This window comes from Balaenoptera acutorostrata, chromosome 3 (assembly GCF_949987535.1).
Source record: "Balaenoptera acutorostrata chromosome 3, mBalAcu1.1, whole genome shotgun sequence".
Taxonomy (NCBI): Eukaryota; Metazoa; Chordata; class Mammalia; order Artiodactyla; family Balaenopteridae; genus Balaenoptera; species Balaenoptera acutorostrata.
In genome coordinates, this window is record NC_080066.1 from 120,770,631 (window position 1) to 120,787,973 (window position 17,343).

General features: G+C 39.0%; 1 protein-coding gene across 1 annotated transcript; it reads left to right on the forward strand.

Moving 5' to 3' along the window:
- Nucleotides 1–210: 210 nt before the first annotated feature.
- PNN (pinin, desmosome associated protein) lies at nt 211–7,559 on the forward strand. Its single transcript, XM_007178318.2, has 9 exons — nt 211–389; nt 1,053–1,124; nt 1,518–1,586; nt 1,947–2,019; nt 2,135–2,229; nt 2,395–2,470; nt 3,933–4,088; nt 4,166–4,304; nt 5,042–7,559. Exons 1-9 carry the CDS (start codon nt 277–279, stop codon nt 6,469–6,471), a joined length of 2,223 nt encoding a protein of 740 aa, XP_007178380.2. The 5' UTR covers nt 211–276; the 3' UTR covers nt 6,472–7,559.
- The last annotated feature ends 9,784 nt before the right edge of the window (nt 7,560–17,343 follow it).

Sequence of the window (17,343 nt, forward strand, 5' to 3'; positions counted from 1 at the left end):
CAGGGACTCTCAAATCCGCCCCGGCTCTGCGCTAGAAGCGGAGCCTAGCCACCCGCAGCTAATCGGGGAGGGAAGCGACCGTCTGGCGGACTTTTCATTGGCCCAGAGTCACAAAGGTCGGCAGCTTCTCCCCCTTCCGGTTGCTGAGTGGTCGAGGCCGAAATACAACTCCTATCGCCATTGCCTGAGCCCAGCTGTCAGTCTTCTGGCGTCTCGCGGCGCGACACAAGCAGGCGTGGCCTGGAGAGCAGTCTCGGAGCCTGCTGCAGGGAGAAGATGGCGGTCGCAGTGAGAACTTTGCAGGAGCAGCTAGAAAAGGCCAAAGAGAGCCTAAAGAATGTGGATGAGAATATTCGCAAGCTCACCGGGCGGGATCCGAATGACGTGAGGTGAGGGGCAGATGGGAAATGCCGGCTCCGAGAGGCAGCCACGAAGCCGGGGTGAGTTGGGGCGGGGAGGGCGGCCAGCCCTGAGAGGACTCGAACATCGAGGCCTGTTCCCGGGGCAGCCGTGGAACCCCGTTCTCGGTGAGGTGGGAATTTCCAAGGCTCCCACCGTAAGTCCTGGGGCTCACATGCGTGAGGAAGGAGAGCGGGGCCTGGGTGCGCCAGGATGGCTTCCTGTCCTGTGGGAAGGCCCAGACTGCCGATTCCCGCCCTCGGCCCTGCAGGCCCGGAACTGCAGCACAAAGCCTTCCTTCTCTCGGGGCCACCTGATTCGGGGCTGGCCCGGAGACCCTCCCGGGACGCGGTCCTGCCGCCTTGCCCCCCGGCTCTTGCCCACGTGCAACTTCCTTTGGGTTAGCGAAATCCGGACTTGATTCAATCTTGTTAATGTGTAGTGGCATAGAAGTAAATATAATTTCTGTGATACTGGTCTTGGAAAAATAAGGAAGTTAACAGAGTACTTCGTGTCCTGTTCCAAACACGTGGGTTTTGAAACCATCATCTTCGAACTTTTCTGATTAATTTCTCTTGATGATGAACCTCACTAGTTACAGTATTTGGTGCTATTAGAAACGATTTTTGTACTGATTTGTAAATATCTTGTAGGCCCATCCAAGCCAGATTGCTGGCCCTTTCTGGTCCTGGTGGAGGTAGAGGACGTGGTAGTTTATTGCTGAGGTAAGATTTCCTTAGGATTTTAATTCATTGGTACTTACTACACTAAATTAACGAAACGGTTTAAACAAATTACGTGGTCGAGCCAATGTTAGAAATGTTTGGTTTGTTTGAAGCTGTGATCAGCTGTAGTTTTCTGTAGAGCTATCCTGGAATTTCATTTGCATTCAAAACTAGACATTGAAGAATATAGTAACTATACCAGTTATGTGCAAACTTAATTTATTCTAATAGTTTTAAAAGAAATGCTACAAAAGCATCTTGAAGTAAATGCCCATTTAAGGTTACTTTAACTGGAAGGTTTTTTTTTTAATTGCAACTAAATTATCTTCCTTAAATGGAAATACCATTTTTCTCAAATTCCAAGTGCTTTATGTTGGCCTTTCTTTTTTGCAGGCGTGGATTCTCAGATAGTGGAGGAGGACCCCCAGCCAAACAGAGAGACCTTGAAGGGGCAGTCAGTAGGTACGTCTGAAGGCATACTTGTATGTTCCATTTTCTGAGGTAGCATACAAATATAAAAATTTAATAAATATTGTTGAATTAAGTTGTCTTAGAATTGAGTAGTATACCACTTACCCTGAGTCTGTTTCCTTGGTATTTGAACTGAGACAGCCAGTATGCCTCAAAACTCAATTCTTCACTAACAATAACAGAAATTTTACCAAAGTAAAGGTCATGAGAAGAATAATATTGAGAAAATAGTTAATTTGGGTTACTCTTCTGACTTGTACTACAAGAACTTAAGTGGCTTGAGAGGTATAGGAGATCAGAGTTTGAATTGGTCCTTTTAAATTCATTTTTAAATTCATTTTCCTTTGTCAGGCTGGGCGGGGAGCGTCGGACTCGGAGAGAATCACGCCAAGAAAGCGACCCAGAGGACGATGATGTTAAGAAGGTAATTGAGATTAAAAGAACTTCATAGAGGGTGAATATAGTATTTTCACCTTAGTACATTTAAAGGAGTGCCACTGTATGCTAGTTAAATTACTGAAATTTCTTTTCTCCTGCAGCCAGCTTTGCAGTCTTCAGTTGTAGCTACCTCCAAAGAGCGGACACGGAGAGACCTTATCCAGGATCAAAATATGGATGAAAAGGGAAAGCAAAGGTATCTTAAGTATCTTTCTGGAGGAAAACAACTTTTGTCAAATAATGCAATTTTAAGAAAATTTAAGTGATTGTTCAAGTGTCTATGCTATGCTTCTTTTAGGAAATGGCAGGCTTAAATGAAGTGGAACCTTTTGAAATTGGATTTTCTTTTTCTGTTCTTTAGGAACCGACGAATATTTGGCTTGTTGATGGGCACCCTTCAGAAATTTAAACAAGAATCCACTGTTGCTACCGAAAGGGTATTTATGCAATTTTTCCTTTGCTTCTTTTATTTAAGCTATCAAAGTAGTTAATTACATATTTCTTTTTTTTTTTTAATGCTATTCTTGTCTGCTTACATTCTTTTTATTTATGTATGTATGTATGGCTGTGTTGGGTCTTCGTTTCTGTGCGAGGGCTTTCTCCAGTTGCGGCAAGCGGGGGCCACTCTTCATCGCGGCGCGCGGGCCCCTCACTATCGTGGCCTCTCTTGTTGCGGAGCACAGGCTCCAGACGCGCAGGCTCAGCAATTGTGGCTCACGGGCCAAGTTGCTCCTCGGCATGTGGGATCTTCCCAGACCAGGGCTCAAACCCATGTCCCCTGCATTGGCAGGCAGATTCTCAACCACTGCGCCACCAGGGAAGCCCCACATATTTCTTAAACACTGAGAAGTTCTCAAGATTTAACTGCAAGCTTCATAAAGCGCGTTACCGATATTTCCTAAGGGAAAAAAAAAAGAGAAGAAAAAGATTTAATTGCTAGCCTAAAATGAAGCCAAGGAAAAACTTTTAAAACTTTCTCAAGTTGTTATACTGTTGACTGGTTCTTTTTGAGGTGCTGTTAAAGTAACTTAGTGAACTTTGCTTTGTGGTTCAAAGAGCCTAACCTGGATTCTGGTTTCAGCTCTATAACAATCTCATTTTGTGGTCTTGGACATGTCTCTTCATTTCTTTAGGCCTTAGAGTGCTTTCTTTCGAACAGGAAGTTAAACTTACTAATCATCGTCATTTATTAAATAATTATAATTTCTAAGACTTAACACACTCAGAGGCACTCCAGAAGCAACAGCATAAGTTATATTCCCTGCCCTCCAGAGTTTATTTAACTGTGTCATTTTTCTGGAAGTTTTTATTTTACTAAAGCTACAAAATTGTGTCCTTGGAGTTGAACACAAACTTATTGCTTCTTGGGAGAACTATAGTGAAAGATAACAATTCGGTTATTTTATTTCAGCTTTCATATGTTAACTTTATTAGAAAATATAAAAGCTTAAAGCATCAACGTTTGAAGAATGTCCGTAGATTTTTTTTTTTTCCGTAGAATTTTAAAAAGAGAGTTGACTAGTTTGTTAGTTACTTCGTTCACTAGGATATCACTTGTCTCAAATTCTTTGCTTTGGAAAGAATAACTGAAGATAACCTGTAAAGACAGTACTCTTCTCTTTCAGGTTAACTTTTAGGTAAGGTTCTTTGATAAATTATGTTGGATTAGACAGTTACTGATATTATAGCTAATGGCTTTAAACTTTAGATTTTTACATGAAAAGACTTCAGTCCCCATTTCCTGGAGGGGAAATTGCAGTCCACCTCAAATGCCAAGGTTGAATTAGCTGGTGTCCTGAATTGCAGATGTGAAACATGTTTGCAGACAACAGTAAAATTGTGATACTTCACATAATCAGGATGTATAATAAGCTTTTAAAGATTATTGTTTATCTTTAGCAAAAGAGACGCCAGGAAATTGAACAGAAACTTGAAGTGCAGGCAGAAGAAGAAAGAAAGCAGGTTGAAAATGAGAGGAGAGAACTGTTTGAAGAGAGGCGTGCTAAACAGACAGAACTGCGGCTTTTGGAACAGAAGGTTGAGCTTGCGCAGCTGGTGAGTATATTTTGAAATTCTAAGATTGGTAATCCTTCATGTTGACAAAAGCGCTGACCTTTTTACCTTTTCTTTAGCAAGAAGAATGGAATGAGCATAATGCCAAGATAATTAAATATATAAGAACTAAAACAAAGCCCCATTTGTTCTATATTCCTGGAAGAATGTGTCCAGCTACCCAAAAACTAATAGAAGAGTCACAGAGAAAAATGAATGGTAAGTGTAAATGAAGAGGTCCCTTGAAATTTCCTTAATGAGTAAGGTAACACACAAATACATACATGTTTGTTTCCTGTGACACCTGTGATTCAATAGTTAATTTTTTAGAAAGATATTCTAAGATGCTAATGTGTTTGGAGTATAGGAGCATTTGTTTCATGATAGATATTAACTGGAAACTTGGATATTAGGTGGTGCTTAATGCATGTTTATTTCTTAAGCACTTGAGTGAGCTTTCTCTTTTGTTTGATACTCTTAGTATCCAGATACAAATGCTGATGAATCAAGAAAAAGTCAACATTGATGTAGTAAATAGAGGAAGCACACATGGAAGGGTAGACACTACTAAGATGGTGATTAGATGATTTGTCTCTCCTTGGGATCAAAAAAAATTAATGCATGATATGATACCATAAAACTGATTGTTTAAGAGAAGCTTTATTTTTTTTCATTTAGTATGAAGTAAAAGCAAAAGATTATCTTGTTTTTCCATCAGTTATATAATGTGGTGTGGTTTTGCTAATTTCGTAGTGTATAGGTTTCCAGTGGATCTTTACTTTTGTCATCTTATATCAATTTGTAATTACTTACATGCTATAATCAGTCTTTTGTCATCTCTTTACAAAAAAGACATTTAGATAAACTCATTGACAATTTGTGACTAGGTGTCAAATTGTGGTTTTGAATTTTCTAAATCATAGTAAATTTTACACGTGTAAATTTTTATCCTTTAGCTTTATTTGAAGGTAGACGCATCGAATTTGCAGAACAAATAAATAAAATGGAGGCTAGGCCTAGAAGACAATCAATGAAGGAAAAAGAGCATCAGGTGGTGCGTAATGAAGAACAGAAGTCGGAACAAGAAGAGGGTAAGGTGGCTCAGCGAGAGGAAGAGTTGGAGGAGACAGGTAATCAGCACAATGATGTAGAAATAGAGGAAGCAGGAGAGGAAGAGGAAAAGGAAATAGGTATAGTTCATAGTGATGCAGAGAAAGAACAGGAGGAGGAGGAACAAAAGCAGGAAATGGAAGTTAAGATGGAGGAAGAAACTGAGGTAAGGGAAAGTGAGAAGCAGCAGGATAGTCAGCCTGAAGAAGTTATGGATGTGCTGGAGATGGTCGAGAGTGTCAAAAATGTAATTGCTGAGCAGGAGGTAATGGAAATCAATCAAGTTGAAAGCGTAGAACCTTCAGAAAATGAAACTAGCAAAGAATTGGAGCCAGAGTTGGAATTTGAAGTTGAGCCAGATAAAGAATGTAAATCTCTTTCTCCTGCAAAAGAGAATGCTAGTGCTCTAGAAATGGAAAATGAGCCTGAGGAAAAAGAAAAAGAATCTGAGCCCCAGCCTGAGCCTGTGGCTCAACCTCAGTCCCTGCCTCAGCCTCAGCCTCAGCCTCAGCCCCAGCCCCAGCCCCACTCCCACTCCCACTCCCACTCTCACTCCCACTCCCACTCCCACTCTCAGTCCCACTCCCAGTCCCAACCAGTACTCCAGCCCCAGCCTCCCTCTCAGCCTGAGACTTTGCCATTAGCTGTTTCACAGCCACCACCTCAGGTTATTCAGGAGCAAGGGCATTTACCGCCTGAGAGGAAGGAGTTTCCTGTAGAATCTGTAAAACTCACTGAGGTGATAGTAGAACCAGTCTTGACAGTACATTCAGAGAGCAAGAGCAAAACCAAAACGAGGAGCAGAAGTAGAGGTCGAGCTAGAAATAAAACAAGCAAGAGTAGAAGTCGAAGCAGTAGCAGTAGTAGTTCTAGTAGCAGTTCAACCAGTAGCAGCAGTGGAAGCAGTTCCAGCAGTGGCAGTAGCAGTAGTCGAAGTAGTTCCAGTAGCAGCTCCAGTACAAGTGGCAGCAGCAGTAGAGACAGTAGCAGCAGCACTACTAGTAGTAGTGAGAGTAGAAGTCGGAGTAGGGGCCGGGGACATAACAGAGATAGAAAGCACAGAAGGAGCGTGGATCGGAAACGAAGGGATGCTTCAGGACTAGAAAGAAGTCACAAATCTTCAAAAGGAGGTAGTAGTAGAGATACAAAAGGATCAAAGGATAAGAATTCCCGGTCTGACAGGAAGAGGTCTATATCAGAGAGTAGTCGATCAGGCAAAAGATCTTCAAGAAGTGAAAGAGACCGAAAATCAGACAGGAAAGACAAAAGGCGTTAATGGAAGAAGCCAGGCTTTCTTAGCCTATTCTTTGCAGCAGAAGATTTCTTGATGAGTAAAAGGATTACCTTTCCTTGTAAGGAGAATGCTGCCTTAAGAATTGCATGTTGTAAAAATTTTTTTGGAAAATACAGACTGTTTGTTTACCAGACATTCTTGTACTTTTGCATAATTTTGTAAGAGTTATTTATCAAAATTATGTGAGGTTCCAAAATATGTAAAAACAATAATAATAAAAAAAAATTAACATCCCTTGTCATCTTTTTTAAATATCCTATACTCTTCAGTAAGAATCTGTATATTTTAATAGGTAAATCTTTAAGTCTGTTCCCTTCTGTATCATACATTGCTTTTGTAGAAATAAATGTGCATTTCTTTCATTAGTTTTGGGATGTCCTCGTTGACGCTTGTATAATAAGTATTCTCTTGATATCATTTTCAGCTTTTATCACTAGATATTGACCGTGATTAGAATGTTTTTGAAGGTTTCCTCACATTTATTTGCCTTAGACAATTATTTTGAGTTGTCAAAGTCAGATCTTTGCAGCTTTGTTGGGAACATAGTTTGTTCTCCTTAAAATCACTTACCATTTTTTTCTAATCTCCCTTGTTTTTTTAATCTAAGCATTTCCCCGTTTCTCATATTTAAACCATATATTTGGTAGATAACTTAAAACAGTATGATTTGGTTGGAGTTTTCTTTACGATTATGGGAGCATCATTTTTTGTCTCCTTGGTTACTTGTGTGATATAGCATAAACATCTGTTAAAGAAAAAAAGTCACTTTCTAGGGGAGAGAGGTAGAAAAGTATATTCTAAGCTTGGATTTTGAGTTTGTGGTCTTGTCTTAACTTTTGTGTTGGCCGTAACTGAAACATGCCAATGTGTTTTCAAGAATTTTTGTTTAAGTAAGTATTGTATGAAAGTTTACAAAATGAAGGAAGTTCATCTACACTTGAATCTGTAAGCAAGATAACACGCAAGTGGTACCAAATGATTATTAACTTTGTTGTTTTATAAATTTGTATGAAGTTGGAGTATCTGTTGCCCATTACTATACATGTGCAAATAAATGTGGCTTAGACTTGTGACTGCTTAAGACTAGTACTTGTATTAACTTTCTGATGCTTTGTACAAGAGAGCACTTAAATTGCAAACGGCCTTTCTTGAGTTCATAATTTAACGTTGTGACTACAGCTTTAGGCTTGACTTTGAATATTCATTATGCCTTCCCTTGACAAGTAAACGGTAAGAGTAAAAATGTCAACATACATTTTCAGCATTGTATAAATGTAAGTGAACATGTTAAAAGAAATCTTTTTTAAAAAAATCCTTTCTTGGAGCAATTATTAAATAGTAAAGGAGTAGAACTTCTCAGACTGCAGAGCTAGCTACCTGCATCCCTGGGCCAGTTGCTTATACCAAGAGTCACTTCACCCAGGAATTCTAATACTTTCCAGCATGCAGTAGCAAATTTTATTTTCCTGTGTGCAATTATGGGGAAAAGGTTGTTAAACACTTAAAAGGGATGACCGTAAGACCTGGTTCTTTTTTTAAAAAGTCCTTATTTGATGAATCTAAAATAATTGTATGTGTTAAGATCTTTTACAAATTAAGTTTTGTTCATTTTTATCCAGAAAATTTGAACAGTTGTCATGATGCTTATACAAAAGATTATTTTGGGTTTATAATGCATGAGGAGAAAAAAAGGAAAAGATCTTTGGAATATGCAGAACAATTTTCAGTTATTTTAGTTAAGCTCTGCTGATGAAGTATATAGAAAAAATTCTAATAACTTTAATTTTACTGACTTTAGTGGTATGCCTTTATAAATTGAAGATTTCATTTTTAAAATTGAGTTTTGCTTTATCCTTGGAAATGACCTTTTTTTTTTTTTCATCTTTATTGGAGTATAATTGCTTCACAATACTGTGTTAGTTTCTGTTGCACAACAAAGCGAATCAGCCATATGCATACACATGTCCCCATATCCCCTCCCTCTTGAGCCTCCCTCCCATCCTCTCTGTCCCACCCCTCTAGGTCATCACAAAGCACCGAGATCTCCCTGTGCTATGCTGCTGCTTCCCACCAGCCAATGGAAATGATATTTTAAGGAATTTATGTTCAGAGAATCATGTAATTCGTTCCTTGCGAAGATAAAAGGAATGTTAGAATTTAAAAGTAATGAAACTTTCTTAGGAGAAAAAGACATACAGGGGTCCTATTAGAAATTATTTTTATGGAAAATTTAGATGCTGAATAGGGATACATCTAGTGACTAAGGACTGAAATTAGTTTGGAGCTCTGTTAATTAGAGACATTTAAGGGGCTGTTTAGGAAACACTTCATTTGCTCTGAGATTCCAAGGTTGGTGTGGCCACAGAAATTAGAAAATAGTATCTTCAATGAGCTGTATCCAGGCTAGGGCTTGTCTATGCACTGTCTAGACCTCTGTTAACTATACACATGAATACTCTAGTAATTTGGGCCAAGCAAAACCCACTAAAGCAGCAATTGAATGAGTTTGTAAACTAATGAATTAACAAAGAAATGATTACATGGCATAGTAATGTGGGCCAATGCCCTCAGAATAACAAGTCACTAAAATGTTTTGGGGTTTAATTTCTTAACATGAATTTTTTTAAAATCTTTTTTGAAATCATTGAATAAAAGTCTCAACTAGTTTCCCTTGAGATACTGCCATTAAAGCGCTTAGCCCAGAAAACCTGTAGCCCATTTACATGGTTGGACTTTCTTTCTCTAAGAAGTCAGTGGGGAAGATTGCAGCTTGGCAAAAATAAACCTCAAGTATCTGAAAATTTCTTAGACTATTCTTTTCTCACGTGGCATGATACTCAGATGCCTACAACTCTGCTTCCCATTGCCATTTCAGTACCCTATTTAAATTTATAACACTTCCCCTCACTGTCCCCTTTCCTTGCTTTATTTGCTTTCATAACACAGCATTATGTAGTTATATTGTACTTTGATTTATTGTGTACTTCCCACTAGAATTCAAGCTCCATGAGAGTGATTTTTTTTTAAATCCCATTGCTGTAATTCAAATACCTAGGATAGGGCCTTGTGCATTATAGGCAATATCATGAATAAATTGTAATGGGCCATTAATGTGGTTTGTGTGATTTGATCTCTGATTGTCTTTCCAACTTACGCTGCCTCTTCCATCACATCCAGATAATGCTTTGAAACTGAACTAAGCCATTGGCTGGAGCCAAGGAGATGTGGCTGGAGCAGAGTAAGAGAGAAAAGTACAGTAGTTAAGAGAGACAATAGGCCCAGCTAGTACAGGGCCTTACGGGCAATTTTAAGTCGTTTAGCTTTTACTTATGGCAAGTCATTAGAGGGTTTTTTTGTTTTTTGTTATTTTAATTTTATTTATATTTGGCTGCGTTGGATCTTCACTGCTGCGTGTGGGCTTTCTCTAGTTGTGGCGAGCGGGGGGCTAGTCTTTGCGGTGCACGGGCTTCTAATTGCAGTGGCTTCTCTTATTGTGGAGCACGGGCTCTAGCTGCATGGGCTTCAGTAGTTGTTGCTCACGGGCTCTAGAGCGCAGGCTCAGTAGTTGTGCACAGGCTTAGTTGCTCCGCGGCATGCGGGATTCTCCTGGACCAGGGATCAAACCCGTGTCCCCTGCATTGGCAGATAAACTCCTATCCACTGTGCCATCAGAGAAGTCCCCATTAGAGGGTTTTGAACAGGGGAGTTAAATGATAGAATTTAACAATATTACTCTGGGCTGTGCTGAGGAAAGACTAAATGGGACCAAGGGCAGGAACAAATAGTTAAGGAGTTATTGCAATAATTAGGCAAAATGTAGTAACTTAGGCTGGGGTGGTAGCAGTAGAAGTGGTTATCAGATTCTGGATATATTTTTAAGATAGTCCCCAAGGAATTTTCTGGTGGACTATGTTGTGTGAGAAGTCAGGGATGACTAAAGATTTTACCTGAGCAGCTAGAAGTGAATTGCCATTAGCTGAAATGGGAAAGACCAGGATGAACAAACAGGTTTGAGGATAGTGAAGGTGAGTGGGTCAGGAGCTTAGTTTGAGATTCCTATTAGACATCCAAGTGAAGATGTGAAGTTAAGCTAGACATATCATTTGGTTTCAGGAGGCACTTTACTGGAAATGTAAATTTGAGAGTTCTAAGTGTATCAATGGTAAGATCACGAATGCGTTAAGTATAGAGAAGAGTTGTAATGACAGCCCTGGGCACTTCTGCTTTTAAGAGGATGAGGAGCTGAAGAGAAACCAGCAAAAGAGCAGAAGCCAGAGAAATAAGGAAATAGAAGAGAGTGGTGTTTTTTTTTTTTTTTTTCTTAAAGAGAATGCTCTTTATATTATTTATGGCTGTGTTGGGTCTTCGTTTCTGTGCCAGGGCCCTCTCTAGTTGCGGCAAGCGGGGGCCACTCTTCATCGCGGTGCGTGGGCCTCTCACTATCGCGGCCTTTCTCGTTGCGGAGCACAGGCTCCAGACGTGCAGGCTCAGTAATTGTGGCTCACGGGCCCAGTTGCTACGCGGCATGTGGGATCTTCCCAGACCAGGGCTCGAACCCGTGTCCCCTGCATTGGCAGGCAGACTCTCAACCACTGCGCCACCAGGGAAGCCCAAGAGTGGTGTTTTTGAAGGGAAGGGAAGGAAGTGTTTCAAGGAGGAAGCAGTATAATGTGAAGTGATGCTGATGGGTTAATGAAAATGAAGAGTAAGAACCACTGAATTTAGCAACATAGGTCATTAGTGACCTTCAGAAGAACAGTTTCATAAACAACAAGGTCCTACTGTATAGCACAGGGAACTATATTCAATGTCTTGTGATAAACTATAATGGAAAAGAATATGCAAAGGTATATATATGTATAACTGAATCACTTTGCTGAACAGCAAAAATTAACACAATGTTGTAAATCAACTGTACTTACAATTTTTTTAAATTTTTATTATTTATTTTTGGCTGCATTTGGTCTTCATTGCTGTGCGTGGACTTTCTCTAGTTGTAGCGAGCAGGGGCTACTCTTCATTGCGGTGCGCGGGCTACTCATTGCAGTGGCTTCTCTTGTTGTGGAGCATGGGCTCTAGGCGCGCAGCCTTCAGTAGTTGTGGCACACAGGCTCATTAGTTGTGGCCCATGGGTTTAGTTGCTTCGTGGCATGTGGGATCTTCCTGGACCAGGGATTGAACCCGTGTCCCCTTCATTGGCAAGCGGATTCTTAACCACTGCACCACCAGGGAAGTCCCTAAATCAACTATACTTGAATAACATAATTTTTTTAAAAAAGCAGTTTCAGGAGAGTGATGGGGGTAAGATGATTGAAGAGAGTTGGAGATATGTATCACTTCCAGTTAAGGTAGTTAAATTGGACCAATCCTCCCACTGAGAACTAGAAAAGCTGTGATGTGTGTGTGTGTGTATAGAAGTATAGACTGGAAAATCTGAAGCCTTCAGAGAACCATTAAGGTACTATAGAATTATAGGGCCAAAATCAGAGAAAGGAGGAAACCCAAAGAGGTGCCTGGTGTTTGGGGTTATTTTTCCCCTAGATCCTGTTATGGAAGAGGCTGCCAAGATGCTGAAAACAGATCTTTGTACAGAATCAAGGTGCCAGGCAGACAAAATTTTGAGTTCAACGGCCATTAAAAAGGGGAGCCCTTTTAAGCCTCCCACACCCCAGGCTTTGGGTTGGAACCCCAAAGTGCTATACTCTAGGAATAAGATGAACCAGAAATAGACCAGTCTTCAAAGGGACTGAATGAACCTATTGGATTGTTATCTGGGATTTGCAGGAGCAAAGTTAAATTTTGTATGAAGATGACATCACCAGTGTTTCAAGTTTATATGCAATTTTTCGTATATGATCAAACATAACTAAGAATAAAAGGAGATAAGACCTTGTCAGAAGACAACAGATACAAAGATGACAGAGCCAAAGGGAATCCTGATAATGGTGTTATCAATCCTGGACTTTTAAAAAATAGCTGTTTAATATATACAAGGAATAGAATTTAAACAGAGAATGGAAAACTAGTTTTAAAAAAGAGCCAAATGGAAATTCTAGAACTGAGAAACACTTTTTGAAATTAAGAATTCAGTGGCCAAATTTAACAATAGATCAGAGATGGTCAGTGAATAATGGCTGAGGATCTTGCACAACTGAAGAAACACAATAAGGCCATAGTCTTGAACCTCAAGTGGGATAAATAAAACCACTTGAGCATGGGAAAACTTTTGAAAAACCAAATACAAATTCCAAATGTATGGGAATTTTCTAGTTACCTTTTTATTATTGATTTGTAGTTTATTTATTTATTTATGGCCGTACTGCATGGCCTGTGGGATCTTTAGTTCCCTGACCAGGGATCAGACCCATGCCCCCTGCAGTGGAAGTGCAGAGTCTTAACCACTGGACCACTGGGGAAGTCCCCTGATTTGTAGTTTAATTCCACTGTCATTAAAGAGCATATTCTGTATAATTTCAATTGTTGAGAATTTTGTTGAGAATTGCTATTATGTTAGGCCTTGCATATGATTAGTTTGGTAACTATTATATATGGCCTTGAACAAAGTATTGATTCTGTAGGTATTTGCAGTTTATGTCAATTAGGTCCTTTTTAGTGGTTGTATTGCTTAAATCTTTTATATCCTTATTGCTTCTTTATTGACTATCAGTTACAAGAGGCATGTTATAATTTCCCACTAAGTTCATGGATTTGTCTTTCTCCTTTCAGTTTTATTTCATGTATTTTTGAGGCTGTTGTAGTGCATATAAATTTAAAATTGCTTCACCTGCTTTGTGAATTGACCCTTTCAGAATTTTCACGTCTCTATTTCTAACAATATTTTTGTCTTAAAATCTACTTTACCTGATATTGGTATAGCTACTCCAGCTTTTTTTGGGGTAGTGTTGGCATAATTTCTTTTCCACACTTTTACTTTCAAGCTTTCCATGATCCTTATAGTAAAGATGTGTTTTATAAGCAAGATATTTTTTAAAAACCAATATGATAGCCTTTGTCTTTTATTTGGAGTAATCTGTCTAAGTTTAATTGTTGACATATTTAGATTTAAATCTTACTATTTTACTAATTGCCTTCTATTTTTCTTGCCTATTCTTATGTTTCTTTTTCTTTCTTTTCTTGACTTCTTTTGAACTGAATGAATAATTATTAATATTTTATTATCCCCCTCTATTAACTTGGTACATTCTTTTACTGTTCTTAAGAGGTTTTCCTAGAACTTACAGCATGCATCCATGCATGATGTAAGACCCTTAGAAAATTTTACTCCATTTATATGCTAATTTTTTCATATAGTTTGTCTATATATGTTTTAAGCCTCACAACACATTGTTATGGATTCATACTTTCAGTATTCATTTACATTTTCCATTGCTTTTTATACTTTCCTGCACCTTCAACTTTTTATCCAGGATTATTTTCCTTCTGCCTAAACATTCTTTAGTGTTTCCTTTAATGTGGGTCTTCTGGTGATGAGTTCTCTCTGTTTTTATTTATCCTAAAATTCCTTTATTTCATCTTCATTTTTGAAGGATTTATTCGCTCAGTGTAGAAGTCTAGGTTGGTGGGTATTTTCTTTCTGTACTGTGAAGACATTGTTTTATTGTCTTCGGTAGTCATTGTTTCTGTTGAGAAGTCAAATGATGGCCTTATTTTTGCTCCTTTGAAGGTAATTCAAAACTTTCCCCCCTAGGGGAGGAGGAAACAAGGAGCAGAGGAAACAATTCCAGGCCCCAATTATTTCATCAGTGAATTCTATCAATTTTACACAAACCCTTCCAGAGAGCAGAAGAAGAGGGAACACTTCTTTTTTTTTTTTTTTTTAATTATATATTTATTTATTTATGGCTGCATTGGGTCTTCGTTGCTGCACGTGGGCTTTCTCTAGTTGTGGCGAGCGGGGGCTACTCTTCGTTGTGGTGCACGGGCTTCTCATTGCAGTGGTTTCTCTTGTTGTGGAGCACTGTCTCTAGGTGCGCGGGCTTCAGTAGTTGTGGCACGTGGGCTTCAGTAGTTGTGGCTCGCGGGCTCTAGAGCGCAGGCTCAGTAGTTGTGGCGCACAGGCTTAGTTGCTCTGCGGCATGTGGGATCTTCCTGGACCAGGGCTCGAACCCGCGTCCCCTGCATTGGCAGGCGGATTCTTAACCACTGCGCCACCAGGGAAGTCCCGAGGGAACACTTCTTAGCCCATTTAATGAGACGTATATAACCCTGATAGCAATATGACACAAGGATATTAGAAGAAAGGAAAAATTACAGTGCAATTCACTCACAAACATAAATGTAAAACCTTGAACTATTGAAAGATCAAATCCAACAATGTATAAAAATGATACACAATGGTAAAATGTTGAGCACTTTCCCCTTGAGATTAGGAGCAAAACAGGATAATCATTCTCTCTGCCTTTATTCAATATTTTGTCTAATAGACAACTCTAGTGCAATAAGGCAAGAAGAAAAAATAAATGGTAGGAAAATTGGACAGTAAAAAAAAAGAAAACTACACAGAAAACTATAAAAGATTATTGAGAGAAATTTTAGAAGAATTAAGTGAAAGAATGTACCAGATCCAATCATTAAAAGACTATTATAAAAATGTCAGTTTCCATCCAGTTGATCTATAGATTCAGTACAATTCCAGTATAGATTCCACAAGTGTGTGTGGGAACGGAGAGGTGGGGTGTAGAAGAATTGACAAGTGTCTCTAAAATGTATATGGAAATAGGAAAGGTAAAGAACTAAATCCTTGAAGAAGAACAAAGTGAAGACTTATTTTATAAACTAAAGTAACTAAGACTGTGATACTAGTGCAAGTATAGTCAAACAGACAAATGAAATAGAGTCCAGAAATAGATGCTCACCACAACAGCTAAAATTAAAGAGTGACAATGCCAATTGTTGGTAAGGTTATGGAGCAAAGAGAAATTTCGTATATTGCTGGTGAGCAAGTAAATTTGTAAAACCACCTTAGAAAACTGGCAGTATCTGCTGAAGTACATTTTTCTGCATATCCTATATCCAAGGATTTTATCACTAGGTATAAATCCAATAGAAAAGTATGCACTCTTCACCAAGAGATGTACATAATGTCTCTAGCAGTGTTATTTATAGATGGCTCAATCTGTAAAAACCCAAATTCCCTCAACAGTGGAATAAACAAATTGTGGCATATTCATACCATGGAATGCTGTTCAGCAATTAAAATAAATGAACCACAGCTACATCATCGACATGATACCTCCTACAACTACAATACTGAGCAAAAGAAGCCAGGTAAAAATACATATATTGAGTTGGCCAAAAAAGTTTGTTCGAGTTTTTCCATAACATCTTACAGAAGAACCGAACGAACTTTTTGGCCAACCCAATATCCCATTGACAGAAATTTCAAAAACTAATCTATGGTTTTAGAAATTATGGAGTTAGAAATCAAGATAGTACTCAGGGAGAATGGAGAGGTTAAAGATTGAAAGGGGGCTTGAAGGAAACTTCTAAGTTGCTGGTAAAGTTCTTTCTTCACCTGGGTAATGGTTATATTTGTGGGAATCCACTGAACTGTATACTTATGACGTGCACTTTTCTGTACCTTTGTTATACTTAAGACCATCTCAACGATGCTTATAGATTATTACTACTTTTATTATTATTATTATTTTTGGCTGTGTTGGGCTTCAGTAGTTTCAGCACATGGGCTTAATAGTTGCAGCACGTGGACTCAGTAGTTGCGGCATGTGGGCCCTAGAGTGCATGGGCTTCAGTAGTTGTGGCTCGCGGGCTCTAGAGCGCATGCTCAGTAGTTGTGGTGCATGGGCTTAGTTGCTCCGAGGCATGGGGGATCTTCCTGGACCAGGGATCGAACCCATGTCCCCTGCATTGGCAGACAGATTCTTAACCACTGTGCCACTAGGGAAGTCCATTACTACTTCTAAATCAACCCAAACAAGTTAGTCTCTCAACATATCAATGTTAACAATCTCAGTTTGTCTTTTGAGTTATTCAATTTAGGAAACATTTATTGAAAGCCTGTTTCTTTATTTATCTCTTTATCTCTTTAGTTATTTATGGCCATGCCATGCAGCATACAGGATCCTAGTTCCCCGACCAAGGATCAAACCTGTGCCCCCTGTATTGGGAGCGTGGAGTCCCAACCACTGGAAAGCCAGGGAAGTCCCTGAAAGCTTATTTATTAAGTAAAGGGAAGACATTTGGGGCATTAGAGATTGAGTGGTAGTCCTTGCCTTCCATTACTAAGAGAAGAACTTTAAGCTGATTTCTTTTACTCTCTTAGGACTGATGATAGTCTTTCACTACATTTATTGAGCATCTGTTCAACACCTGGTGCTGGAAATGGAGTGCATTCACATAGACCTCACTGCTTCCTAGAGAATAGTCAAGATTCAGACGTTTACAATGCACTGTGGTTTAGCTTCTACAGATTTTTCACAATCTTCCCACAAGAATACTTAGCAAAACTAAGACTCTAATGGTTACATCATGGAATCAGTTTCCTTTGAGGTGATAACAGTGTTCATTTAATGAACAAAAGTACTTACAGTGAGAAATATTATTGTATGCTGAGCAATTTTTGGAAAAGTCTAAGATTTTTTTTCCTTTTGGAAGAAATTAACTGGGAGATAGGTGGTACAAGAAAAAAAAAAAGGTGTACAGGTGGTCCCTGACTTACGAGGTTCAATTTAATGATTTTTTGACTTTACAGTGGTGGGAAAGCAGTATGTAGTATTCAGTAGAAACTGTACTTTGAATTTTTACTTCCAAACTGTACTTTAAATTTTGATAATTTCCCAGGCTAATAATATGTGGTAGGATACTCTCGTGATG